General features: G+C 39.3%; 1 protein-coding gene across 11 annotated transcripts in view; it reads right to left on the bottom strand.

The window, feature by feature from the left end:
* The window catches only part of ppfia2 (PTPRF interacting protein alpha 2), a 160,878-nt gene that overhangs the window by 27,380 nt on the left and 106,137 nt on the right, over window positions 1-27,361 (bottom strand). For 10 of the 11 annotated variants that reach the window (XR_001662536.1, XR_001662537.1, XM_016673041.1 and 7 more), the window contains exons 1-2: window positions 2,467-2,589; window positions 117-281 (exon numbers count right to left, since the gene is read on the bottom strand). Coding sequence is in view for 9 of the 11 variants with exons in the window: in XM_016673041.1 (XP_016528527.1) it covers window positions 117-227 (111 nt within the window). In the remaining 2 variants the exon portion in view is untranslated. Of the gene's footprint in view, window positions 1-116; window positions 282-2,466; window positions 2,590-6,489; window positions 6,712-8,007; window positions 8,119-12,384; window positions 12,460-13,033; window positions 13,199-15,383; window positions 15,486-27,361 lie in introns of those variants that run through there. The other variant, XM_016673047.1, reaches the window with a different exon arrangement.

The raw sequence follows: 27,361 nt of genomic DNA, 5'->3' as shown, positions 1-27,361 counted from the left end.
TATATAAGGAACCCATATTGTTTCACAGTATTCTGTATTCATTTACAAACATGCAAAAATATTTTTTTTTTCCTCCAACAGAAGTGAAACTAATACACGGCTGGTGGCAGATATACCTTCTCATCGAGTGCTTTGTGGTGTTCAAATAGGGACTTAAGTGCTTTGAGGACTTCAACCTCACTGGAGACCCCTGAGGGGGACTGAGCTTGCCGCTTGACCACCGTCATTCGGAGTGACCGCTCGTGTCTGGACACCAGGCATTCCAGATGTTCCAGAAGTAACTGGGAAAATCACAAGCACAGATTATTTGTTAAAAGGAGGGAAAAGCTTCAAACAGCTGCTGAACAGATGCAGACTCATCCCTGAGCGAGTCTTTGAGCACTAACTGCATTAAAAAGTAAACCTTAAGATGCTTTCAAGCTTCACCACTTTCTTTATGAAAGTGTTACGTTAATACCGCTCTTTGTTGTAGATTTGTGTAGTGAATATAGCATAAAAACAAAAATGCAAAAGGTGCACAGCGACTGATTCAAGATTGTCGAAAGTAAAAGACAGTAATTGCATTTAACCATAAACCCAGAAGTCTCAGTGGTGAACTTTTCATAATTAGCACATCAAGAATATTTTAAATATTTCCAATTTGACATTAGTTTCTACTGTGGCTAAGAGAGGAAACTTTTATTGCAAAGGAAAGCAGTTTTGAATTCACACGGGGATGGAGTGTCTGCAGCACCATATGCTGCAGAAACCAACTTGCTTTTCCACTAAACTATTGAAATAAATGCTCTGGAAGTAGCATGCATTCAATTATAGTTTAAAAAAATGCAACCAATTATATTTTACCATTAGAAAAAAATTCAAGTAGTCATTCTCATGTTTGTGAGAAACATAACCATCTAAAAACAAATTTAAACCACCTCTCTATCTGAATCATCTCTGTCAGAACTGGAGCAGCAGTCGTCATGTACTCCGTATTCCTGCTACGTCAACAGAGCAAACACAGTCATGAAGTGTTTACACTGAGCTCCTTCCAGAATTAGAACACACTCTAATCCTGTTTGCTAGATTTTTTTTTCCAACCTTTGCTTTATTATTTATTGGACACGCTTCATGTCTCCAGACCCGTTCGAGTCCAGCTGTATGTGCATGGCATTCGATTGGGACACTTATCCCCAGCAGTCAATAAAGTTTACATGTCCCCACACTGCAGCGCCCTCAGTCCACTGCCTGTCTGCACATGCTTTTCAAAACTTAATTATGAAATGTAAAACACCTTCAGTGACAAAACCAAGTTTAATTAGAGCTTGCTTAGAAAATCCCTCTTTAGAGAGTTAGAGGCGATAATTAAGCGAGTGTGAAAATGACGTTTTCTGTTGCTTTGCACCTGTTTTCATGATTTCTCAGTGAGCTGTGCTAAAATAGTCCTTTAGCAGAACAAAAAAAAAGTGAAAACTAAATCAGTGCAGAAAAGTAAACCGATCTCATCTGGCAGCAGCAGACTGTGCTTACAGCTTTTAAGATGAGAATGTTTTTTTAAAAGTGAACATGCACAACTTTTTGCCTCCCCAAACATTTACAAGTTGGTTCAATTTCCCATGAGAGTATTTGAGCCGGAGCACTCTGCATATCATCACCACTTCATCCTACTGCGGAGCACTCACATGTGGAGGAAGAGGAAAACTCCCAGGCAAAATGTCAAGAACTACTGACAGCATAGATGCTTGGTTCAGTACTTTTGCAGACTTACTTCCATTTCTGTTCATCAGAATATGCAGTCAGCCTCCAGGGGCCTTTTTTCTCAAGATCATATTCAAAATACTGGAGCTCTAAGTGAAACATTATAAATATCAGGAATGTGGGAAAAATCTGTGCATAATTTAGTCTTTCTTCTGGTTACCCGTCACAAAGGGTGTCCCTCAAAGCTGTGTATTAGGAATACCACGTTTTCACAACTCATATTAATAATTTCGGTCCAGTTGTTAACAATTCATTCCTCCATCTCTGTGCTAAAGATATTTGTTTGTCATGGAAATACAGTTCTGTTGGTTGGATTTGACACAATTCATTCACAATTTTAACATCAGAAATAAAACAAGTCTATATCGTTTCACTCCCCTGCTGCTAGTTTGAAAGGATCCCAACTTCATTTGTATCTTCTGTAAATACAAAGATACTGGGAGTGGTAAGATGACATTTATTAAACTCTGTGGTCATATCTTTATTTCCTTTTCTTGCTTTCATTCCGAGCTTCTGAAAGCAGACCAAGCCACCTGGACAAATTCAAACTGCACCAATCAGAAAGAAAAAAGCATAAAGAAGAAAATTTGCTTCGTCAGAACAAAAAACAAAACCCAGCTTCATTGTTAACAACAAAACTAATGGGAGAAAACCAAATTTATGCAGATTCACTGCTTCTGTCTGATGCAGCACAGTGTAAGTTTGATGTAAGATTCAGGCTTTAGATACCCTGGTGTTGTTCCTCTCAGCTTTGAGCTCAGAGATCTCCTCCTCCTTCTCCAGCAGCTGCTCCCTGCAGGCGTTCAGCTCCTTGGTCAGAGCAGCAAACTCCTGCAGAACCACAGAGAAAAGGACGAGACGGGTCAGGATCAGAAGAAATCCACCAGTGAGCTGGAAATGACAGAATCGGTCATAAAGCAGATTTTTTTTGTTTGAAATAGATTAGGTGAAGATTAAACAATAAACAATGATTTTGACTTTGAAAGTGAGGAAGTTTTGAATTTCCAGCTAACGTGTTTTCAGTCAACCACGGTATACAGGTATAAAGGTTGAAGCATTTGTCAAGGATTTACTTTAGAACGGCACACACACTGCAAGCCAACAGAAAAATGCAGCAGAACATTCTGCACGACAGCATGAGCAGTGACCGAGATGACTTAGAAGAACCCCAACAGAAAGAAACCCCACTGATCGTGTTTGCAGATGGAACCTCGTCTCTCTTCCTGCTGCTAATCTCCGTCAGAGTTGAGGAGGCAGCAGTTTAGCGAGAGACGCTTTTGCTAACAACTTCCTCCAGCTCCTCCGGAGAGCTTCTACGCTTTTCATTTCAACGCTAGAAGGCATTTTTTTCCTCAAGAGCTTTCCGAGTGTACTTTTGGTTTCCTGCTGGTTCACAGAAAGTTAATCATTAAAGATTTAGATGCACACTTTAGCTGAGAATTCCTGAAAAACTCAAAAGGAAAACATATAAACTCTGTAATTTAGTGCATAGCGCTTGGAAATCCTGCAAGTGTGTTGTCTGTCTTTTGTGTTAAAAACATTTTTTGTGGTATTTTGTGGTGTCTAGGTTTTTCTCGCTGGTGTTCGTGAGATCAAACTAAATTAGCAGAACTGAGAATATGTTGATATGCTTCTACACATTAGGCATTAATTCATAACTGTCGATGCAACATATTTAATTTTTTTTTTTTTTTACTTTTGATTTGTGGTTAAGTGGTTAAGAAAAAAAGTCACTATTGGTATTTTTTTTTAACAAATTAAATTTAATTAAATTACTCTCTTGTTCTCACATTCTACAAAAAGGCATATGAAATCGATTTACATTACAAACACTTAGGTTGAGCATGAAACCTGCTTAAAACATAAACTGATGAACGAAGCCCACTTGCAGAAATACATGTGCTGCAATTATTTGAATTAAAAAAACATTTAAAAAAAAGAATTAAAACGTTTTTCTAAGAAAAAATAAATTGTAAAAGATTGTCAGTTTCATGAACTTTGTTTTTAGTTTTGACATTTCTATCAAATTAATCAATAACATAATTAATTGAAAATATTTTGTTTTCAGCGTGCAAAAATGCAATTATTTTATACTATTAAAAAAAAAATAAAACCATGTTTTCTTTTATAAAATCTGTTTCTCATCTGTCCTTCAGGAGTCGAGGACAATAACTCGCTGCTGCGCAGAGACTCCAGGGAGCGAACTCATATTGTGTCTCTTCTACAAATCCTTAGAGGTCAGACAGTCACAAATCCTCTATAGAAATGACATGAAAGTTTCTTTTGAACCATTTTAAGTCAAGTGGATCTGATCAGAAGAAAGGCTTCTAGGCCTTTCACATTATCTTCAGTAATGTGAAACTGAAGATACGACTACAAATAGTGTTCCACATGAATACGAGACGAGCCTCAAGCTGACTAATGGCTTGGAGGTTAAGAAGCGACTCGTGGCGGAGGGATGGAGGATAGTTTATCCCAGAGGTGCTGTCAGGGAGTCATCAACACGGCCACAGAACCGGCGGAGAAAATCTGAAGGTTCTACTGTAACAATTTGTGTTTTTTTCTGTTCAAATGTCTCCTGTGAGTGCAAGCAGTCTATATATATATAAAACACAACCCTTCTTGCAAACTTTACACCTAACATCAAAATGAAAATTATTGAACAGATTTACTCTCTGAGATGTAAATGCACTTATTGCATTTATATACTTGCAAAAGGGAAGTATGTAAATTTTTGCTCGACTACATTGTTTTGATGATGATTTTGATTTCAGCCCCAAAGCTATCGGGACAAATTTTATTGCAATTTCACCAACTTTTCACATGTATGGTTTTACCCACAACAAATGGGTGCAGCCGTCAGCCTTCTTTCCCCCTCTGCTCAGTGTCTGAGCCAAATAAGTGAATGCAACTTGAGTGAATGTCCATTAAGAAGGATATCAAAGCAACATTTTAAGCTACGTTATTGTAGTTCGGCAAAAACTTCAGGAGTAAACACAAGCTGTTCTGTATCGTAAGTGACTTCCAGCTGCTTCCATTCACTCCTCCTGTTTTAAACAACCATTTTACAACTCATAAGTATAAAGTATTCTGGTGTGCATCTGGGCAGCAATGCCACTTTAGAAACTGGAACAGAAATCAATTTCTAAAGAACACAGACCAAGAATACAGAGTCAATAGTCCCAGCTATTAACTAAAAGTTAATTTTACCAATATAATAACCCGGAAGATGCAAATGTGTAAAATCAAAACGCTGGAGAGAAAAGAAAATTGACTCTTCTTTCCAAGTAATTACTTCTTCACACAATAACCATTCAGTTCAGTTCTTTTTTGTTAGAAAGCATGCTAGAAAATCCATCATCAGGTCAGGCTGGACACGACCTACATTCAGAGTCCACAGACCTAAATCACCAGTTAATTAAAGCACAGCAGCACATGAAACGAGTGCAGATTGTTTGGACGAGTTGAACGAAGTTACTTTGGTTTACAAAGTTTATTCTGACCAACCTGACGGCTNCGCTGCGCGCTCAGGTAGCGTTTCTCCAGCGTGACGATGCGTTCCTCCATGTCCTCCTTCTGGCACATGACCTGCGCACAATTATCAGAACAGTCAAGATCCTGGTGTTTTTTTTTTTTTTTTTACATCTGTGTTAAATCAGAACTTTAGTTGTTGCTTATGTTTTCTGGATGTATAGAATGCATTAAAATACACAACAAAATATACTTTTATAGAGTAAAATAAAAAAGGAGCACTTGTGCAGGGCTCTCTAAAGCTGCACAAAATGAGTTGGGAAACTACAAAAAGCAAAAACTGAGTTTTTGAGAGTTCTGCTTCACAGTGGCAGGACTACCACAAAAACTATGAGAGTTAATTTCCTGCAGAAAGAACTGCAGGAGACAAAAAGCAACAAGAAATAGTCATCCTGCAAGGGTGGATAGATACTGCAGCTCTCAGAGACGACAGATAACGGTGATAACAAGCCGTCTTTCCAATAAGACTGCAATAAATGCCTCAGCCTGCATTGTTAGCAATCAATAGTAATTTCAGGCGTGGTTCAAAGGGGTATCAGCCTATATACATAGGCACAGTGAACAAGTACGCAGCTGTGCTATTGTGCTGTCGGCTATTGGAGAATTATTTTCTTCATTTTCTTTGCTGTATCTTGCAGTGTGCTAAATATTTACCAGCCAGCATTTAACATGTTAGAAATGTAGACATTTTAAGGAGGTATGCAGATATTTAGAGATTGAGATTAAAACCAGATGAATACATAAACTTTCTCATTGTCAAAATGGCCAAACTTGCTTATGTTTGCTAAATACCATCTGAGAAAATTATTGTGAAGCATTTTAGCATAGATGTGCACATTCAAAGTGGCTTTAAACCATTTGGAAAAGACTTTATGATGGACTTATGGCTTATAAAGCAACATCTGCAACATTTAAGCACCTTAAAATGCTACATCAGATCAGTCCATGAGGAATAGGCCACGTTTTCAGCAAACTACGTATTCCAATAAATTTTAAAACTGTGCTAACAGAGAGAAACTTTAGTTTGACGTAATTTCAAATAGTGAGAAAAAAACGTCATTTATTCAGGGCATGGATACATTGGATTTGAAATGCCAGCTTTTTCACACCACTGCAAGGATTCTCTCATGTCTTTTTCCTCCCCAACTTAGAAATATGCACGTTTCCCTCTCTTCTCTGCGCACATACAGCGCGTACAAGTGAATGTGTATGAGCTTTTACTTCTTTGATGTCTCTCTGGTACTTGTTGTTCATCTCCTCTGACTTGATGAGGTCTTTGCGGGCCGTCTCCAGCTCCTGCTCCACCTCGGACACCCTGGAGGACAGAGAGGACATGCGCTCCTTCATCTGGGCCAGCTCGTAGTTCTGCTTCTCCAGCAGATCCTGCAGCTCCACCACCTGGCTCGCCTCGCGGGCCGACTCCAGAGAGCCGTTCGACAGACGCTGGGAGGGAGACACAACATGTGCGAGGTCAACATAGGAAAGAAAAGCCTCCCTTAGAAACCATAACTGACATTTTTCAACCCATTTTTCAATCTCTTTTTTATTTTAGGTGTTTTAGTGCATAGCCGCAAAGCATGCAGTCTTTACAAAGTTTAGTTAGCTTACAAAGTAAAGTCAAATTTTAGAGACTGCATCTTCAGATAAAGGTGATATTGGTTAAAAACTAGCAGAAAGTGTATAAAATTCCCCATCCGTTGGCTGAAACGTCTATATATGTGTCTATCTCTCATGAAAGTTTATTTTTACCTCATAGCAATAAAGATTTGGTAGACAAAATAAAGAATAGGAGTGAGAACAGAAAACAAAAGCATCAACGATTCCTAAAACAAAAAGAAAGCGTGACCTTTCCTGCCCTTGACCTCCTCCTACCTGCCACATTGAGGCCACAGCCATGTATATTTTACACCACAGGACAGGCCGTCACTCCCAGCTAATGGTGTTTGCAGCAGCGTCTCTGTCAGTCCTTGTGACTGCAGCGACGCTGAATGACTAAACCTCTCCATCACCGCAAGGTTAAAACTTTGCCTTCGTCGCATCACATGAGGAGCACGCAGCCAAACATTAACATGCAGAAAACAGCCTGTGTTTATATTCCTTTATTTTATCTCAACAGAACAGAGCAGATGATAACCGTCTTCTCATTACCTCTCGCCTCAGCGTGCGCGCTTTTCATCTCTCTACTCTCCACACCCGCCTATTCTCCTCCCCCCAAGCTGCAGCCTGCAGAGGACCAGCAGAGTAGCAGCCTTCCCATTGATCTAACCAACTATCCAGCTGCCTCTGTCTGCATGGAAATATTTTTTTAGCATCAGATACGAGGTTTGAAGTTCTGACGATGCCGATATAAAACAAAATCGGAGCGGCGTAGTGGAACAAGGTGCAGTTCCATGAGTTTTGAAGATTTTATTCCAAATTGACGGTACAGGGTGGATTTCATTGACCAAGATGTCAAATGAAGTCATGTTACAGCTCGGAAACGGCCTAAATTTAGTTCTTAGTACTCCTGATGAATGCAATAGTTTCCATCGACTGCTTGGTGCACAAAGAAGTTCCTGTCAGCTGTTTGAAGCAAGATGACCAGCCTGTCTTAAGAGAAAGACAAATTTGGCTCCTAAGGAAATACATTAGCATGTCATTGTTGGATTTTGAAATCATCTTTATTCCCTTTAAATAAATGTCTCACAGTACTGTTTATTTTCATTTACAGCCAGAAACCTGAGCTCCGGTGACGCTCACCTTGCCGTGAAGCTTTTGATGCGCTTCGCTGCCCTCCAGTAGGTCATCGCCTCCTTCACCGGACGCGACTTTCCTCTGAAGGTGAGCGTTTTGCTCTCGTAAGGCCACAATCTGTACGATCGTAAACACAGGTATACATTTAAAATATTCATTAATCGTGGAGCCAATGTTGGACAATGTTTAAAATGACGCGACAGAAAAATAAAGCTAGAAGTCTCGTAAAATCACAGTAACTATGACCTTAAGCAGCTAAAATCAGCACATCACCATGGATATGACCAGTAATAATGTTTACAGCTTTACAGTGACACAAGATCTTCTGTAGCTACAAAGTGCTTCTTTATCTTTCAAACTAAATACTTTAAAATTACCTCCAAACACAAACTGAATGCATCTCCTCGGATCTCTAAAAGCAGAGCTGAAGTAAATACCCGAGTCCAGAGTCCTCTGCATTAGCATTTACTTTAGATCAGCTTTTTAAAAGCGTTTTTCCTTGTGATTTTATTTAATTCTCCTTCTAACAGCAATGCAAGGCCACAGATTGGAAGACAGTCTTTTCAAGGTAAACAGAAAAACCTCCTTTCAGGGAGGAGGAGTCGAATTAGTGCTGAAATTGAACACAGCTGGATTTCCTGGCTCATTACTACATGCGTCTGTACTGAAGTCTAAAAGTCTGAGGAGCTTCTGCTGCATTTTATCTTTTAATATCCTTCGTTAAACAGCAAGCAATATTTCTATGGTTTACACAGGAGAGGAATTTCTTCAGTTTCTTTTATTGAACTTTAAAAAATGAAAACTTCAGCAGTGAGAAGGCAGAGACTGATGGCAGGAAAACTTTAAGGAGAGAATGAAGAAAGAAAAAGATGGGAGCAGCAAAAAAATCGCTGAAAGAAAGGAAGGATAAAATATTAAAGGAAATATTCAAAGGAATAAGAGAAAGAAAGATGATTAGAGAAGGGAAGAAATGATGGAAAGATCAAAGTGATTTGCCGTGTTGCGTAAGTTGTCTGTTTCTCTGATCATTTGCTGCTTGTGCTTCCTGCTCTGCTTTAACCCTCAGCATCCTCCTTACAGCAAAGGTCACAGAAGCACTTCAGCTACAAAAGGCTCACATTATTTAACTATAATCCCTCTGCAAGCAAAGAAGCAGCTCCAACAACAATCCGGTAGACTAACCCTAACCATGCAGGGAGGATGTTAAAGCTCCATCAGACTCTCGGTTCTCAGAAGCTTTCAGCGGGCTTTGACCTGAACTCTGCTTTCTCTGGTTTTTCTTTGGGGATTTCCCAGGATCGCTAATGTTTCGCTTTAAACACGTCATCCTGCGTGAAAGCACAGTGATCGTTTAGAATAACAAGGTCATGTTTTGTGTGATATATTTTTTGCTTTAGAGGATAATCAATGACACAAACAGCAACAGAATTGTTTGCACAATCTAGACAGAGACTTCTGCCACTAAATAAGTCTGTGAAACGACCTCCTTGCTTCCGTACAACGAGGGTTAAAACACTACAGAGCATTTCTGTTCATTAATTTTAATGAGGTCAGAGCCGCGTCTCTGGATGTTTCCTCGACTATCCTGAGATCGTCTGCAGTTTCTCCACCTCAGAGATCAAACACCAACGCCACCCCTGACATGAAAGCCCAACAAATAATGAATGGAGTGCCGTGCATGCATCTCCAGCTCAGAAATTACACAGACGACAAGTTCAGATGGACAGGCTGCTGCCCTTCTCTTCTTCTTCTGGATCCGTCTCCACTACAAAATAGCAAGAACGAAAGAAAGGGACAGTGTGATGTTCCTCGTCTGTTTTTACAACAATTTCATGTTATGAGAAATGTCCGAAGTAGAGTGACGAAGGAGAAATTGAATTACTAGAAGGAGTGAAGGGTGATTTTGATTTTCTGCAAAGCAATTTACTGAATTGAAGAAGATTGAATCCATCCAGTAGCATGGAGGTTCGGTGCAGTCTACTTAAAATACAATCAGTCACAAATGGGGAAAAAATAACTCCAATTTCTTTCCTCATACAAAAACATTTTCCTTGAAGTCAAAATAAAGCCGTTTCTGCTCCGATTTCCTGCGCTATATTTGGGTTTATTTTAAAGGTAGCACAGTGGAAATAAATCTGATTGCATGTATGGATGTGCACTAAATATTCCAACATCAAACTTGGATTTCACATATAATACGACTGTTTTGATAAACGGCTGTCTTGTTTTCAACAGCAGGTTGTGAAAATGAAGGCTAAATATTCAGATATTCAACCATTTCCATATTCAGATGGTATTTGTGCTTGCAGTGCTCATCTCTAATCAGATCTCCCCATGTAAGTGGGACTAACCGGATTATACGACTTCAAACGTGTTGAATCTTCTGCAGGATCTGGTTTCATGTTGAGGTTAAAATACTGTTGTTTTTTTTGTTTCCCAAGCAGTGTTACCTACTGCTTAGATTTATTATCAATCAATGGTTTTTCAATGCCTCATCATGTTAAAAAGGAGACCAGAAAATGTGCAGGTCTGACGCAGATGACCCAGACAAATAAACTTGTTACTGGAAATGCCACAAAATAATGCATTCATTTTTCCTAAAATGCCAGGTTTTTTATCCGTAAGAAACTTTAAAGATGAAACCGAATGTTTTTGGATTTTTTTTTTTATTATGAAAGTCCAAAATAAGATATCGATATTAACATAAAATTTGAGGGCATCTGTCCACTCAGAAAAAACTATTAAAAAACAGGCTTTGGGAAAGTACTGCACAATATTTTTCCTTAAAAATACTAAAACATGCTTTGCAGGAGTCAGACCTGTACAGCATTAAAGAAAACTTACTAGCTTTGCAACAACATTTTAAATAAAGTCTCAGCTCTATCTGTGAGCAGAAGACAATGTCCACCTTCATTTTGTCAACTAAGAACAATGAGAATCCTAGAAAGAATACTGGCATTGTGTCACTTTAACAAACAAAAACAATTCTAAACATGTTGTGTAACTTTTCAACTGTTAAACTCATTTCCTTAATTGAGTATTTAAATAGATTCCAACACATCCAGTATAACATTTGATTTGACAGAAGCAAATTAGAATCCCTTGCGGTAATCAGTGTGTGGCCACTTGAGCACCTGTGACTGCACAAGGTCAAAGGTTGCAGATTTCATCAGTGTTGTGAAAATGCCTGCAGGGAAATGGGACTCGTACAAGACCTTCCATGCAAAATCAATTACCAGTTTGCTTGCTCACGCCTCCCTGGAGTCCCTGAAGTGAGACGTTTCTATTCAGCAACGGCAGTTTGAGCGTCTGTCTGCCGCCTGTAGGCCCGATCGCTCATCTGCCCACAGCTGGCGCGCGTTGTTAACCGTATATAAGGGGGAAGCTCACGGATGGACTGCAGAGGCTTTCTAACCTTGGCTCAGTGGTGTGAGAATTTCTAATGGCGCTACATTTCCTACCGCCGTGTCTGACGGTGCCTCAAATGCGCCGTTAAAATCAAGTTTCTTCTAGGAGAGAATAAGAAAAAAGAAAAACTTTAAAAACGACAGGCTTGTCAAATTACTCTCACTTCTCCAGAAAATGATCTTTGATTTTGCAGCCAAGTAGCTCACACCATCTCCTCTGAAACACTGTTCATTTCAGCTAAGATTGTGGTCTCCATACTTTTTCAGCTTTCGCTAAAGACGCACCTGCACACTCATTAGCACACATCTCTTTGGCCACAGTCGGCATCGACATTCGTTGCCTTTTTTTCGTTTATATTCTCATCTTTGCGCCTTCCAACCAAATCCCTGTCAGGATGTGACGACCACAAAAAGTCCAAGTGTGGTGACTGGTGACGGACTGGGAAGCGGCTGCTGGTGTGGAACATGAAGCAACTTTGATCTGAAAACAGCGAGTGTTCTTCTGCAGGTTCTGAGTTTTAGTGAAAAAAAAAAAAAGTTTATAGCAGGATATACATTGCTGTAAAAATGTGTGAGGCGTTTGTGCTCAAATAAACCTCTGAGAACCTCACAAAACACAGTTATGGTGAAATGAAATGCTTTCTGCAACTGGCTGCACTGGGTTTTATTGTAGAGGTTTTATTGTGTTTTGCAGCTTTTTGAATTGTCAAATCAAATGAAAACTTTTCCTGTCCACTTCACAGATACTTGCGTTTGTCTTTCACCTGAAATCCCAGTGATGCATTGACTTGTAACTTGACAAAATGTAGAAATTTCTATTTCTAGGATTTGTTGTACTAGAGAAAATCAACGTAAATACACTGGCCTGGGGCTCATTATCCAGTCAAACATTCAGCAAATCAGTGAACGTGTATTTAAGTAAGTATGTTTAAATATTAGCACAGCTGTTATTTCATATAAGCTCACAGTTTGTTACCTCCTGATTGGCTGCTGTGAGCTCCTCCTCCAAGGCAGAGACTCTCTCCAGTGACACTCGGAGTCTCTCTCTGACCTGAAAATATGAAAAGAGAAAACAATATTTACATCATTGTTCATTTAAATCTAACACGGCAGGAGATAAATCATTCTTTTCTCTGCTTATGGCTGTACAATAACACAAAAGGAACCCTGATTGAGTCCAAAAGTAATTTTTCTTTCAATATATCTCCCACCTTCTTGTTCTTATCTTTTCAACAATCTCAGAGGAGTTAACCCTGAATTAAAAACTTTTGAGTTGAGAATATGCCCAGTATCCCAAGACAATTTCACCACCCAAATCATCAGGCCTTAACAGAAGAGAGCATTTAGGGGTCAGGCTGAAAGCTGGCCTCCCTGTGGATCACAAAGGGGGGAACAGAGGGTAAAAGCAGCAACCCAACTATGGAAAACAAACAGTGCCAACAATGCTCAAGTCAGATAGTCTCATAGCATCGTTTTAAACAATAAATCAACATATAAATTCTATTAAAATATATAAGGAACCCATATTGTTTCACAGTATTCTGTATTCATTTACAAACATGCAAAAATATTTTTTTTTTCCTCCAACAGAAGTGAAACTAATACACGGCTGGTGGCAGATATACCTTCTCATCGAGTGCTTTGTGGTGTTCAAATAGGGACTTAAGTGCTTTGAGGACTTCAACCTCACTGGAGACCCCTGAGGGGGACTGAGCTTGCCGCTTGACCACCGTCATTCGGAGTGACCGCTCGTGTCTGGACACCAGGCATTCCAGATGTTCCAGAAGTAACTGGGAAAATCACAAGCACAGATTATTTGTTAAAAGGAGGGAAAAGCTTCAAACAGCTGCTGAACAGATGCAGACTCATCCCTGAGCGAGTCTTTGAGCACTAACTGCATTAAAAAGTAAACCTTAAGATGCTTTCAAGCTTCACCACTTTCTTTATGAAAGTGTTACGTTAATACCGCTCTTTGTTGTAGATTTGTGTAGTGAATATAGCATAAAAACAAAAATGCAAAAGGTGCACAGCGACTGATTCAAGATTGTCGAAAGTAAAAGACAGTAATTGCATTTAACCATAAACCCAGAAGTCTCAGTGGTGAACTTTTCATAATTAGCACATCAAGAATATTTTAAATATTTCCAATTTGACATTAGTTTCTACTGTGGCTAAGAGAGGAAACTTTTATTGCAAAGGAAAGCAGTTTTGAATTCACACGGGGATGGAGTGTCTGCAGCACCATATGCTGCAGAAACCAACTTGCTTTTCCACTAAACTATTGAAATAAATGCTCTGGAAGTAGCATGCATTCAATTATAGTTTAAAAAAATGCAACCAATTATATTTTACCATTAGAAAAAAATTCAAGTAGTCATTCTCATGTTTGTGAGAAACATAACCATCTAAAAACAAATTTAAACCACCTCTCTATCTGAATCATCTCTGTCAGAACTGGAGCAGCAGTCGTCATGTACTCCGTATTCCTGCTACGTCAACAGAGCAAACACAGTCATGAAGTGTTTACACTGAGCTCCTTCCAGAATTAGAACACACTCTAATCCTGTTTGCTAGATTTTTTTTTCCAACCTTTGCTTTATTATTTATTGGACACGCTTCATGTCTCCAGACCCGTTCGAGTCCAGCTGTATGTGCATGGCATTCGATTGGGACACTTATCCCCAGCAGTCAATAAAGTTTACATGTCCCCACACTGCAGCGCCCTCAGTCCACTGCCTGTCTGCACATGCTTTTCAAAACTTAATTATGAAATGTAAAACACCTTCAGTGACAAAACCAAGTTTAATTAGAGCTTGCTTAGAAAATCCCTCTTTAGAGAGTTAGAGGCGATAATTAAGCGAGTGTGAAAATGACGTTTTCTGTTGCTTTGCACCTGTTTTCATGATTTCTCAGTGAGCTGTGCTAAAATAGTCCTTTAGCAGAACAAAAAAAAAGTGAAAACTAAATCAGTGCAGAAAAGTAAACCGATCTCATCTGGCAGCAGCAGACTGTGCTTACAGCTTTTAAGATGAGAATGTTTTTTTAAAAGTGAACATGCACAACTTTTTGCCTCCCCAAACATTTACAAGTTGGTTCAATTTCCCATGAGAGTATTTGAGCCGGAGCACTCTGCATATCATCACCACTTCATCCTACTGCGGAGCACTCACATGTGGAGGAAGAGGAAAACTCCCAGGCAAAATGTCAAGAACTACTGACAGCATAGATGCTTGGTTCAGTACTTTTGCAGACTTACTTCCATTTCTGTTCATCAGAATATGCAGTCAGCCTCCAGGGGCCTTTTTTCTCAAGATCATATTCAAAATACTGGAGCTCTAAGTGAAACATTATAAATATCAGGAATGTGGGAAAAATCTGTGCATAATTTAGTCTTTCTTCTGGTTACCCGTCACAAAGGGTGTCCCTCAAAGCTGTGTATTAGGAATACCACGTTTTCACAACTCATATTAATAATTTCGGTCCAGTTGTTAACAATTCATTCCTCCATCTCTGTGCTAAAGATATTTGTTTGTCATGGAAATACAGTTCTGTTGGTTGGATTTGACACAATTCATTCACAATTTTAACATCAGAAATAAAACAAGTCTATATCGTTTCACTCCCCTGCTGCTAGTTTGAAAGGATCCCAACTTCATTTGTATCTTCTGTAAATACAAAGATACTGGGAGTGGTAAGATGACATTTATTAAACTCTGTGGTCATATCTTTATTTCCTTTTCTTGCTTTCATTCCGAGCTTCTGAAAGCAGACCAAGCCACCTGGACAAATTCAAACTGCACCAATCAGAAAGAAAAAAGCATAAAGAAGAAAATTTGCTTCGTCAGAACAAAAAACAAAACCCAGCTTCATTGTTAACAACAAAACTAATGGGAGAAAACCAAATTTATGCAGATTCACTGCTTCTGTCTGATGCAGCACAGTGTAAGTTTGATGTAAGATTCAGGCTTTAGATACCCTGGTGTTGTTCCTCTCAGCTTTGAGCTCAGAGATCTCCTCCTCCTTCTCCAGCAGCTGCTCCCTGCAGGCGTTCAGCTCCTTGGTCAGAGCAGCAAACTCCTGCAGAACCACAGAGAAAAGGACGAGACGGGTCAGGATCAGAAGAAATCCACCAGTGAGCTGGAAATGACAGAATCGGTCATAAAGCAGATTTTTTTTGTTTGAAATAGATTAGGTGAAGATTAAACAATAAACAATGATTTTGACTTTGAAAGTGAGGAAGTTTTGAATTTCCAGCTAACGTGTTTTCAGTCAACCACGGTATACAGGTATAAAGGTTGAAGCATTTGTCAAGGATTTACTTTAGAACGGCACACACACTGCAAGCCAACAGAAAAATGCAGCAGAACATTCTGCACGACAGCATGAGCAGTGACCGAGATGACTTAGAAGAACCCCAACAGAAAGAAACCCCACTGATCGTGTTTGCAGATGGAACCTCGTCTCTCTTCCTGCTGCTAATCTCCGTCAGAGTTGAGGAGGCAGCAGTTTAGCGAGAGACGCTTTTGCTAACAACTTCCTCCAGCTCCTCCGGAGAGCTTCTACGCTTTTCATTTCAACGCTAGAAGGCATTTTTTTCCTCAAGAGCTTTCCGAGTGTACTTTTGGTTTCCTGCTGGTTCACAGAAAGTTAATCATTAAAGATTTAGATGCACACTTTAGCTGAGAATTCCTGAAAAACTCAAAAGGAAAACGTATAAACTCTGTAATTTAGTGCATAGCGCTTGGAAATCCTGCAAGTGTGTTGTCTGTCTTTTGTGTTACAAACATTTTTTGTGGTATTTTGTGGTGTCTAGGTTTTTCTCGCTGGTGTTCGTGAGATCAAACTAAATTAGCAGAACTGAGAATATGTTGATATGCTTCTACACATTAGGCATTAATTCATAACTGTCGATGCAACATATTTAATTTTTTTTTTTTTTTACTTTTGATTTGTGGTTAAGTGGTTAAGAAAAAAAGTCACTATTGGTATTTTTTTTTAACAAATTAAATTTAATTAAATTACTCTCTTGTTCTCACATTCTACAAAAAGGCATATGAAATCGATTTACATTACAAACACTTAGGTTGAGCATGAAACCTGCTTAAAACATAAACTGATGAACGAAGCCCACTTGCAGAAATACATGTGCTGCAATTATTTGAATTAAAAAAACATTTAAAAAAAAGAATTAAAACGTTTTTCTAAGAAAAAATAAATTGTAAAAGATTGTCAGTTTCATGAACTTTGTTTTTAGTTTTGACATTTCTATCAAATTAATCAATAACATAATTAATTGAAAATATTTTGTTTTCAGCGTGCAAAAATGCAATTATTTTATACTATTAAAAAAAAAATAAAACCATGTTTTCTTTTATAAAATCTGTTTCTCATCTGTCCTTCAGGAGTCGAGGACAATAACTCGCTGCTGCACAGAGACTCCAGGGAGCGAACTCATATTGTGTCTCTTCTACAAATCCTTAGAGGTCAGACAGTCACAAATCCTCTATAGAAATGACATGAAAGTTTCTTTTGAACCATTTTAAGTCAAGTGGATCTGATCAGAAGAAAGGCTTCTAGGCCTTTCACATTATCTTCAGTAATGTGAAACTGAAGATACGACTACAAATAGTGTTCCACGTGAATACGAGACGAGCCTCAAGCTGACTAATGGCTTGGAGGATAAGAAGCGACACGTGGCGGAGGGATGGAGGATAGTTTATCCCAGAGGTGCTGTCAGGGAGTCATCAACACGGCCACGGAACCGGCGGAGAAAATCTGAAGGTTCTACTGTAACAATTTGTGTTTTTTTCTGTTCAAATGTCTCCTGTGAGTGCAAGCAGTCTATATATATATAAAACACAACCCTTCTTGCAAACTTTACACCTAACATCAAAATGAAAATTATTGAACAGATTTACTCTCTGAGATGTAAATGCACTTATTGCATTTATATACTTGCAAAAGGGAAGTATGTAAATTTTTGCTCGACTACATTGTTTTGATGATGATTTTGATTTCAGCCCCAAAGCTATCGGGACAAATTTTATTGCAATTTCACCAACTTTTCACATGTATGGTTTTACCCACAACAAATGGGTGCAGCCGTCAGCCTTCTTTCCCCCTCTGCTCAGTGTCTGAGCCAAATAAGTGAATGCAACTTGAGTGAATGTCCATTAAGAAGGATATCAAAGCAACATTTTAAGCTACGTTATTGTAGTTCGGCAAAAACTTCAGGAGTAAACACAAGCTGTTCTGTATCGTAAGTGACTTCCAGCTGCTTCCATTCACTCCTCCTGTTTTAAACAACCATTTTACAACTCATAAGTATAAAGTATTCTGGTGTGCATCTGGGCAGCAATGCCACTTTAGAAACTGGAACAGAAATCAATTTCTAAAGAACACAGACCAAGAATACAGAGTCAATAGTCCCAGCTATTAACTAAAAGTTAATTTTACCAATATAATAACCCGGAAGATGCAAATGTGTAAAATCAAAACGCTGGAGAGAAAAGAAAATTGACTCTTCTTTCCAAGTAATTACTTCTTCACACAATAACCATTCAGTTCAGTTCTTTTTTGTTAGAAAGCATGCTAGAAAATCCATCATCAGGTCAGGCTGGACACGACCTACATTCAGAGTCCACAAACCTAAATCACCAGTTAATTAAAGCACAGCAGCACATGAAACGAGTGCAGATTGTTTGGACGAGTTGAACGAAGTTACTTTGGTTTACAAAGTTTATTCTGACCAACCTGACGGCTAACCAAATGTTTGCTTTGTGTAAGGGGGAAAAAGTGCAGATGTTAGCCTCTAATGCATACAGTTGCATTTAGAGGAAACCAAGTACAACAGAAGCATCGCATCAGCACAAACACCTCATAACAAATAACAAGCACAGAGGCAGAGGCCTCATCATTTGTGCCCACTTTGCAGCCACGGTATTTGCTGAATAAACTAAAAAAACAACAACAACAAAACCAAAACAGTGAACTTAGCTACAGAAGCTGTAAGGTGCTGCTGCTCCCAGAGCATCAGAAACAAAACCAGGCCACAGTGCATCCTGCTCAGATGATCAGGACCAATGAAAAGTTGATTCTGCTCAGCCCACTGAAGTTCGGGGTCAAACTGTGGGGACAAAGAAGCTCATTATTGGTACAATAAATGCCTGCTCAGTTAATGACTGAGTGCATCTGTGGAGAAAGCTAAGGTCAACCAGGACCTGAGTTGTTACCATAGCAACAGGAGACGGGGGGCAAAAACGTGTTGGCGTGGTAACCAAGTCATCTCTGCAGGGAGCTGACCTAAAATTCACGCACAGAAAACAATGAGGAGTTTTGAAGTCGGAGAATTTGTGTTATTTTGGTTTTGGCATAGCTCACATTTCCTGTTTTACATATTCCATGAAATCAGATTTGGCATCTGAAAAAGAAGAAAAAATTCATGTCCCAGAGCTGATTATCATAATTTCATGCTTCTCTAAACCATCTTGAGAAACACCTTCTAATAAATCCTGGGAGTTACGCAGCACTTTCTTTTTTTTTTTTTTCTTCCTCGGCCTCTCTGCATTTTTCAGACTTGTAAATTTGTGCAGCAGGTCAAGCAAAAAAGAAGCTTAGAGCTCATAAATCTCTGTCTCACAGGAGTGCAGCTAATCACAGTCACCTCCTCTTAAGAAAAAGCCCCTCTGCAAATTGCACAGTTTGCTTTAGTGCTCGTCGGATCAGAATATCCCCTCGCCGGTGCTCCAGTAACGTCGCCTTCCTCAGCCTCAGACAGTCGTAAACTCTCGGTGCAGCACGCCATTAAAACCGGTGTCTCCAAACGGCCTCTCCTCTCAGAGCCCAGTTGAATAAAAGGCTGTGACCTCAGGGGGAAGGAAATGTTTTGAAGACTGTTATCCCCCCAAAGGCCACCCTGTCAGGATGCTTGACAGATTATAGACTCTGCTCAAACATCATTTGACAGAGACATTTAGGTTATAAACACATATAGGTTTGGAATAACAACTGAATTTTTACAAAGGATGCAACAGTATTATGAAGTTATTTAGAAACAAATGCTTTAAATCGGCAGCATCTGTATGTCCTGGCATACAACCAGACTTTGCTTTCATAAAACTGTGCTAAATAAAAAAATATATATTTCTCAAGAAGTTTGAATATTAAAAATATAATCTAACTGTGGAAAAGGTTGAACTATTTTGAAATGTGGCTTATTTCCACTCGGATATTTATTTTTGCCTAATTCTTCCTAAAGGAGAGAGAGAGGGAAAAAATAAGACCTGAAGGTTTTATTTGCAGGAAACCCACCCAGCAGCCCACAGGCACATCTTTGGTAAACAACATGAAAGCATATTGGTGTAAAAAAATAAACAGCGAAATGACTGGAGTGACGGTACATTTTCTACATTTTGAGAGCAGGAAGACTGAAGGAGAAAAAGAGCAAAAGTGAAGATGCACACAGCATTTTTAGTGCATCTTTGATTTTGAGGCTGGAGAAAAGTAGAAGATAGAAACACTGTTAAAAAAAACAAAGCAGAAAACTTCAATGTGGTTTTCAACAAAAGCCATTCTGATTTTTTATAAACAATAATTATAATGTATTTTAGTTTAATGATCGAGTCTTGCTTGTTTTCCCCAAATGTTTGATGCAGAAAGCTTAATGGTCTGAGCCTTCCTTTAGGCCTCAGTTTCACCATTTTATCCAAGACCCACCAGACCAATAAAGCCCCCTGTCTCTTTTCCCCACTTCTCATTACCTGTGCAGGATGCACAGCGCTGCAATATGTCAGGCAAGGTGTGTGCATGAAAGTGTGCGAGTATAGAGTCTGACAGCTGAACTCTAAATGAATCGGTGGCCAAGGCTTCCTCTCTGAGTGGGCGACTGTTGGCCTAAATTACAGCAGCATCGGATAGTTGTGTTTTTTTTTTTCCTGCTTTTGGAAGTGTAGGCGTGCCTCTGCAGGAAAGTCATGCTTCCGAGCTAAAAACATACCCTGCCAACCGTGCATCTTTCTCAGGAGTGCAGAGGTGGTGGTTGTGACTGACAGCATGCTGATTCACCGGGTGAGTCTCAGAGAGCATGTCAGCCATGCAGTGATGATCCTGCCATTTTTTAGCAGTCAATCCTCAAGTGTTTGGACAGAAATTTATATTAGCAAAGCTGAGAAGTCAGGCAAACAAAGATGATTTCCAAAAAAAGTGCAATTCATACCAAGGAACTCCTTGCAAACAGCTAAAAATAATTATGATTTGAGAAACTATATTCTCAAAAAGTGAACCAGCAGATGATATTTGAGCTTTTCAGACATAGCATGGGCAGCAGAAGGGTTCACAACATGTCGTCAATTTTTAATCAAGCGGGATATTTACAGTCTGAGACTAAAAGGAGGACAGGAAACATGGCTGGTTATAAATAAACAATGAGAAGAGCATGCTGCTACCAATACCACCTCCCCCAGAAAACAAACGTGTGCACATGCTGGGGAGATGCTGAGCTACAGTAGACAAAATATCAATAAGATCATGTTACATAAATATTCACATGCTGTAAATAAAAACCTAGAGATGTGTAATCACCCTAAAGTGGTACAAATATAATAAAAAATATAATTGGAGCCACAGCCTAATGTATGTACTTTTTAAAATTTTTCCTTTTACGTTTGATTAGATTTATGTATCAAAAAGACAATAAGGATATCCTTTGCTCTGCTTCACATTTTGTCTCACAACAAGCAGCTTCAATGCATTTTAGTAAAATTTCATTTATTTGTATAGAGCATTTCAACAACAAGGCAGTTCAGAGTAAAATTATTACTCAGCACAATTCCATTTGGAATTGCCCATAAAAGTTTTTTCCTGGTTTTAGTCACCAGGTAAAAGCATTTAAAGTCACATGAGGCTTTTTTTTAAATTAGAGTAAGAGTACCTTTATAAGACAATCTTTAAGCATTCAACATCATTTGGGGCAAACATTTCTAAATATTGTGTTTTTATTAGCTTTAAGCAGAAAAATCACCATAATTAACCAAAATAAAGGCTTAAAAAACACCAGTCTGTGTGCAAAATCTGTAGTTCCTGAAATACACAAACTTCTCAAGACCATTCTAATTTTCTGAATCTAGTTTTAATGCAAAGACTGACCAAGCATTCAGTTTTACTCAGTTTAAACATTAGATGAATATTTAAGAAGCTTCTAAACATGGAGTCTTTTAAACACCTTTAGCTGAATGATTTAAAGGGAGGATGTCAGAAACCTGCTGAGCAGCAACAACAGTGACCCACTGGGGAACTAAGCCAGCCCGATTCCTGCCCTCAGTCTGGCTGACGAAGACGGATCGGTCACAGCGGCTCCTGGTCGGACTCTCTGGAGCATGTATGACCACTGCGCTCAGTCCAGCTCAGCAGCAGCCTCATCTCCTCAACTTCAAATATTCAAAAAGGTTATACATCCTGACAGCGCAGCTCTTTTTGCTCCTGGTAAGGTCCAGAGAGAACGCAGTCAATATTTAGCAGAGATAAAGAAGCCAGAGGCTGTACATCCAGCTTTGATGTGCCTTTATGTGCTTTAAAGTTAAAATTCAGCCTCTGCAGATAAATCTTATTTTATACGCAATAAAACAAGTGTAGCTTATTTTTTCATTTGATGAACTGTTCAGATGAGGCCCGGCTGAACTCAGAGCGCCGGGGTTGATTGTGTGGTAAATTTAGCTGACAAAGAAAGAGATTTCCCTCTGTTCTGTGAAGACTCCTTGAGGACAAGTCATAAATCTGTTTGTGAAGATGCTACCTTCATTTACGCATTAATTCAGACCCGTTAAAATAAACACTCCACAGCCTTCTCTCGATGCAACACAAACCAAAATGACAGAGGTTCAAGGAAAGTCCCTGAACGATCTAATGCATCACCGCCATTATTGTTTAACTCTCATTTTCCAAAACTAGCTTTGATATTGTTCATGACTAAAACTGAAGAACAACATCAAAGCAGAGGATGAAGTACCTCTAGGCACAGAAAAACGCCCAAAAGACTTTTTAATGCTTCAAACAGCAGAATTCAAGTTGAAATGGTATTTCCCCTTCGTAAAAAAAGAGAAGGTGACGATAACCTTCACAAAAGTGGAACAAGACATTTGAAAACTTTATTCATGATTCAGTCAGAGAATTGAAACTGCACTAACTACTAGCATTCAACATTTATTTACAGAATTTATTTAAATTAGTTTGTTTTGCATTTATGCACAATTGAAGCCAGACGTTTTCTAAAAAAAAAAAAAAAAATAGAAAATGTTTCTCACTTTCCAAGGCTAAATGAGATCAAACCTATCAGTTTAAGCACTTCTATCTATAATCAGAGAATTGTCAGACATGTGTCCCCACAATGAAATACACAAACACTGACACTAGTCACCAACTAATACAAATCCAACTCTTTTCTGCATAAAGAAGCCAACCTTCGCCCAGAAACTCTCATTTGCCAGGAGAACACACTCCTGACTAGAACGAGGTTTAATGATGGCAACAACAGTTACGCTTGGTTCAGATTCATATGGAGAAACAGGACATTTAAGTTCACAGCTCTTAAAAGTCAAGGCCACTCTTGAATGAGTCTTTTTGAAGGTGCGTTTTAATGATCTAGACACTGGAAGCATTTAATAACTGATAAAAAATGCTGTTCAGTTACTATTGCAAAACTTTACAGCTTGAGTATCGAGCAATACGTTTTAGAGGAAACTAGGAAGAAAAGATGCATTTCCAACAAAAAAAAGAGGACAGAATATATGGCTGTACTTTTATTCCTTCACATGTTTATGAATAAAAGTTTTTTGTTGCATTTTTAGTGGCTAGATCTTTGATAAATAATATAAAAACTAGTGAAATTACAAAACATTTCAAACTTCTGTACAGCCAATTGTACTTATTGTGAGCAACACCTGCCTAATTATTGTGGTTTATTGTTTTCCTTTAGAGTTTTTCTCCCCCAAAAATAATACACAAATGCTGCTTCTAAATTATGCTAATGACACTGAAGCAATCAAACTTTTTCTGCACAGAAAATCTGGTTTTATGGATCACGTGGACATTTAATGCAATGAATGTGAAGCGAGTATGAAAGGAAGAACTGAAGAGACATTTGTTCGGCGACGCTCTCAACTTGACACATTTAGCTCCAGTGTACTTGGCACGCTGATAAATTGACGCCAATGAAATGCACAGTGCAGCAGTGCCCATGTTAATAAGGTCAGCGGAGGGGAAGAGTGTTTCATTATCCAGTGAGAATGCATTCTCTGTTTTCCACATGTAACGTTCTGTCACACTCTTCTCATTTGCTTTAAATAACATAAGTCACCCGTGCACGCTGCAAAGCTGCATATCTCTGCGAAACACACAAACAAGCATTCCCTGGAATGTCACACCATCCATCATTCATTGCACACGGGGAGAAAAACGCTCCAATAGCACCCATTTCTTTTCCAGCAACAAAACGGCACCAGCGGCTTCTTGGCTGCGGTGCTGAGCGCTTTCAGGAGGAGATGATGATTCACACGGCTGCCGATTCCACGTTTTCTTATTCAGGCAAAGGCAAAAACAGAATTCATGTTTCGGTGCAACTAATTAGAAGATAACGCTGCGATTCTTAGCTAGACTTTTTCTTATTCTGTCAATGTCTGGGCAACAAAAAGTTGCATACAGAGCATTCATAGACATCCTTTTACTAAAAGCAGGTGACAGTAGAGTATTCGGTCACATGACCAGAAATGGAAATAAGAGGCCGCATAAAGCAAGGCATCAAATTCAGCATCACTGAGATAACCGATACCAGGGATGAAAATGTTGAAATTTACAAGAACATAATAGCTGACTAAGTAAAACTTTTTCAACTTTTCAAATGGTCACAAACTTCGATGCAATTTGAAGTTTTGAGGACTTGAGATGCTTCTAGCTGGCTTTTATTTGTGCTGTTATGTTGGCAGCAGCTTTGTGTAGTGAAAACACTTTTCTTCAGCACAGATGGGGTAGATGGTTGGGACACACTTTACAATGGGTCATCAAAAGAAAAAAATAGCATTCACCAAAATTGAAACCATCACCTGTTTGTCATTTTGCAAAAAAAAAGAAAGAAAAAAACCTGCTGCAGGTATAAAACTATGCATGTTTAATAGTACAAGATACCAGGAATGAATAGAAACTGAGGCTTTTATGGCATGAAAGGTGGAACTAAAGCTAGAGATGGTGAGTAAAATCAAAGTGTGGCTTTCAGACAAGAATGGCACTTTTACTTGGGCAGATAACCAGCTGAAGAACAGAGCAGTTTTGTGTGGGCGCGACGCCACGTTTAGAAAATTCATCAGACAGTGGTGGGATTTGCAAAGATTACAGTAGACAGGGAGGACAGGGTTTGGAGCACTGTTGATTAAATCCCTGTCCTTGCAGATAACATTTGTAACAGCCAAGATGAACACACACACACACACACACACACACCCTTGGTGCATCAAAGGAGGACACCGTCTGAGGTTTAACTCCTGCTGAAATAATCCAGGAAGAGAAACACTTCTTCACAGAAGCTGAAAGGCAACAAAGAGCGGCTCTTTTTAACCACAACGCAACAAAAACACCAGAAAAGCTTTACATATGTGATGCTTGCATCCTTAATAGTACACTACTGTGTGACCACAAACAGAAGAAAATGTTTTGCACTCCATTCACCTCTTTGCCTCTCATGGATTCTTTCTAAGACTGAAAAGCCAAACACAACCCCAGGGGACGTCAGAATCCACTGACCTGAACCTCAGATTTATTTATTGCAGATCCTTAAAAAGGATGCACCTTAAATGGAACGGAAATGGTTGAAAACATAGCGGTAAAGTAGAGATACCCAGAGTTTCCTGTCATGTATGAAAAAGTCATGAATCAGTGCAGAAATTGTCTTTACTGCTGCCGTGTTTAAAAAACTCTCGGCGGGGATGGTGTGCTTCTTATGTACGTATAAAACCTAATACCTCGCTATTAACATTTACAACCATCTGGTGAGACAAAAGAGGTGTCAGGATGATAAATCCTGATGCTACTTTATAGCCTATATAAAAGTTTGCATTACATGTAGTTTATAAGTCATCAACCTGCATGATGGGACATTTTGAAATAGAGTGAAAAATCAAAGTGCCTGCACTTTGGTGGCTTTTAAGCTGAAGGGCAGGTTTACCTAAATCACATCGATGCAAGTCGTTTTTATGATCTCATCTCCACCTGCAAATAATTGAATAATTAAAATATCTACTTTTATTGTTGATGTGATGTGGTTCTCTGTTCAGTTCTGAAAACATATAAAATTGATTTGTTTTTAAATGTAATTCATCCAGAATTACAGCTGCACAGAATTATCATCACATGATTGTGTGCAATAACAAAATGACAAAAAACTGACTGGATGCAGTAATTAATTGACTCTTATATTTCAAGCATTTTGCAATAATACTCTGCATGCTAGTAATAAATTCAATCAGATGCATGCTAGTAATAAAAAAGGCGGTAAAATAGAAAAATAATCCTGACAGAAGTTGCAGAAGTCTCAGATTCTACTGAGGAGTCTGAGTCACAATCAGGTAGATAACATGTCTGTTTTTTCTGCTCCTGCCATCACTTATCACCCATCAACTGAGCAGCTTCTGTGCAGTCACCATTATCACTCTCCTCCAGCCTTCGCTCCTGCAAAGTCTTACAAACTGAAATAAAAGAACAAGAGTGAAAATCAAAGTCATGCAGTTGAGGGAAGATGATATCCCAGGCATCCTGCTGGCTCAGAATGAGGCTTGGTCAAGCTGAGCACTAAAAAAAAAGAAAAAACATTCACATCCTCACCGAGCCCTGTCTGATACTCATGAATCACATACGACGTCTTCTAGAAGCAGTGTTGGCTTTTAAAGGTCAAGGCGCTCATAGTAAGGTTTTGTCATGCAGATACTTTGTGTTAAAGGCTGCACACATGGATACGCGACACATTTACTCCAGTCACCGTCTATATGGGGATCAACAGCCGCGACTGTACTTTTTGATTGGAAGTGAAGATGAGAAGCTTTGACATGCGTCGTCCTCCTTCTCTCTGCAGGTAAAGGCAAAGTCAAACAGCCTGTGGCACTGTTCAAAATGAATTAATGTTATGGGGCGTGGTGCTGCGAGTCTCTGGCATTTAATAAAAGGTCTGTGTGATAGAGGAGACCACCTCAGAGTAGCTCTTCATTCAGGAAAAAGAAAGATACTCAGAGAGCTCACTTCAATCAAGCCACTTTGCATCAGAATTAACAAATCGTTTTATCCAATTACCATTTCTACTACTGGCTGTTTTACTGTGTGTGCAGGGCAGTCTGGACTTTAATCATCTCCTGGTTCCTCCAACTGCAGAAGAAGGGTTAATAAGGTAAGAGTCATGCATGGACGGACATGCTGCACGAACAACTTTGAGCGCATTAACATGCAGCGCGTGCTGAATGCATACAAGAAATCTGACCAATAACTAACTGAATAATCACTTGGCTCACTAACGAGCTGAAGACGCCTGATTGGCTCCAGCAGGCGGCAACCGAATGCTGTGAATTGAAAATGAGGCCATGATGGGGCAGGTTTCCTTTGCCTGGTCCAGACTGATTGTGAGAGCTGGTGAGATGATTGGGAGAGACATGGCAAGGCTACACACACACACACACACACACACACGCACACGCCAAGCAGCCGCTGCGATTGGTCACGCACACGCACACGCACACGCACACGCCAAGCAGCCGCTGCGATTGGTCGGCACACTGAGGCGGCTGTCCTTGGGAGGCTAATGCCCCAGAGCTCCTCAGGGGCTCCATGGCCAGATGTTTTGCTTTGCTTGGTCGCCTCACCGTGGCCCCTGTGTCTCTTAATCTGTCATTCGTCACAGTAAAGCAACACATGAGCAAAACACATCC

This window comes from Poecilia formosa, unplaced genomic scaffold (assembly GCF_000485575.1).
Source record: "Poecilia formosa unplaced genomic scaffold, Poecilia_formosa-5.1.2 Scaffold69, whole genome shotgun sequence".
Taxonomy (NCBI): Eukaryota; Metazoa; Chordata; class Actinopteri; order Cyprinodontiformes; family Poeciliidae; genus Poecilia; species Poecilia formosa.
Note: the sequence above shows the minus strand (reverse complement) of the source record. Positions and strands in the feature narration are given on the sequence as shown.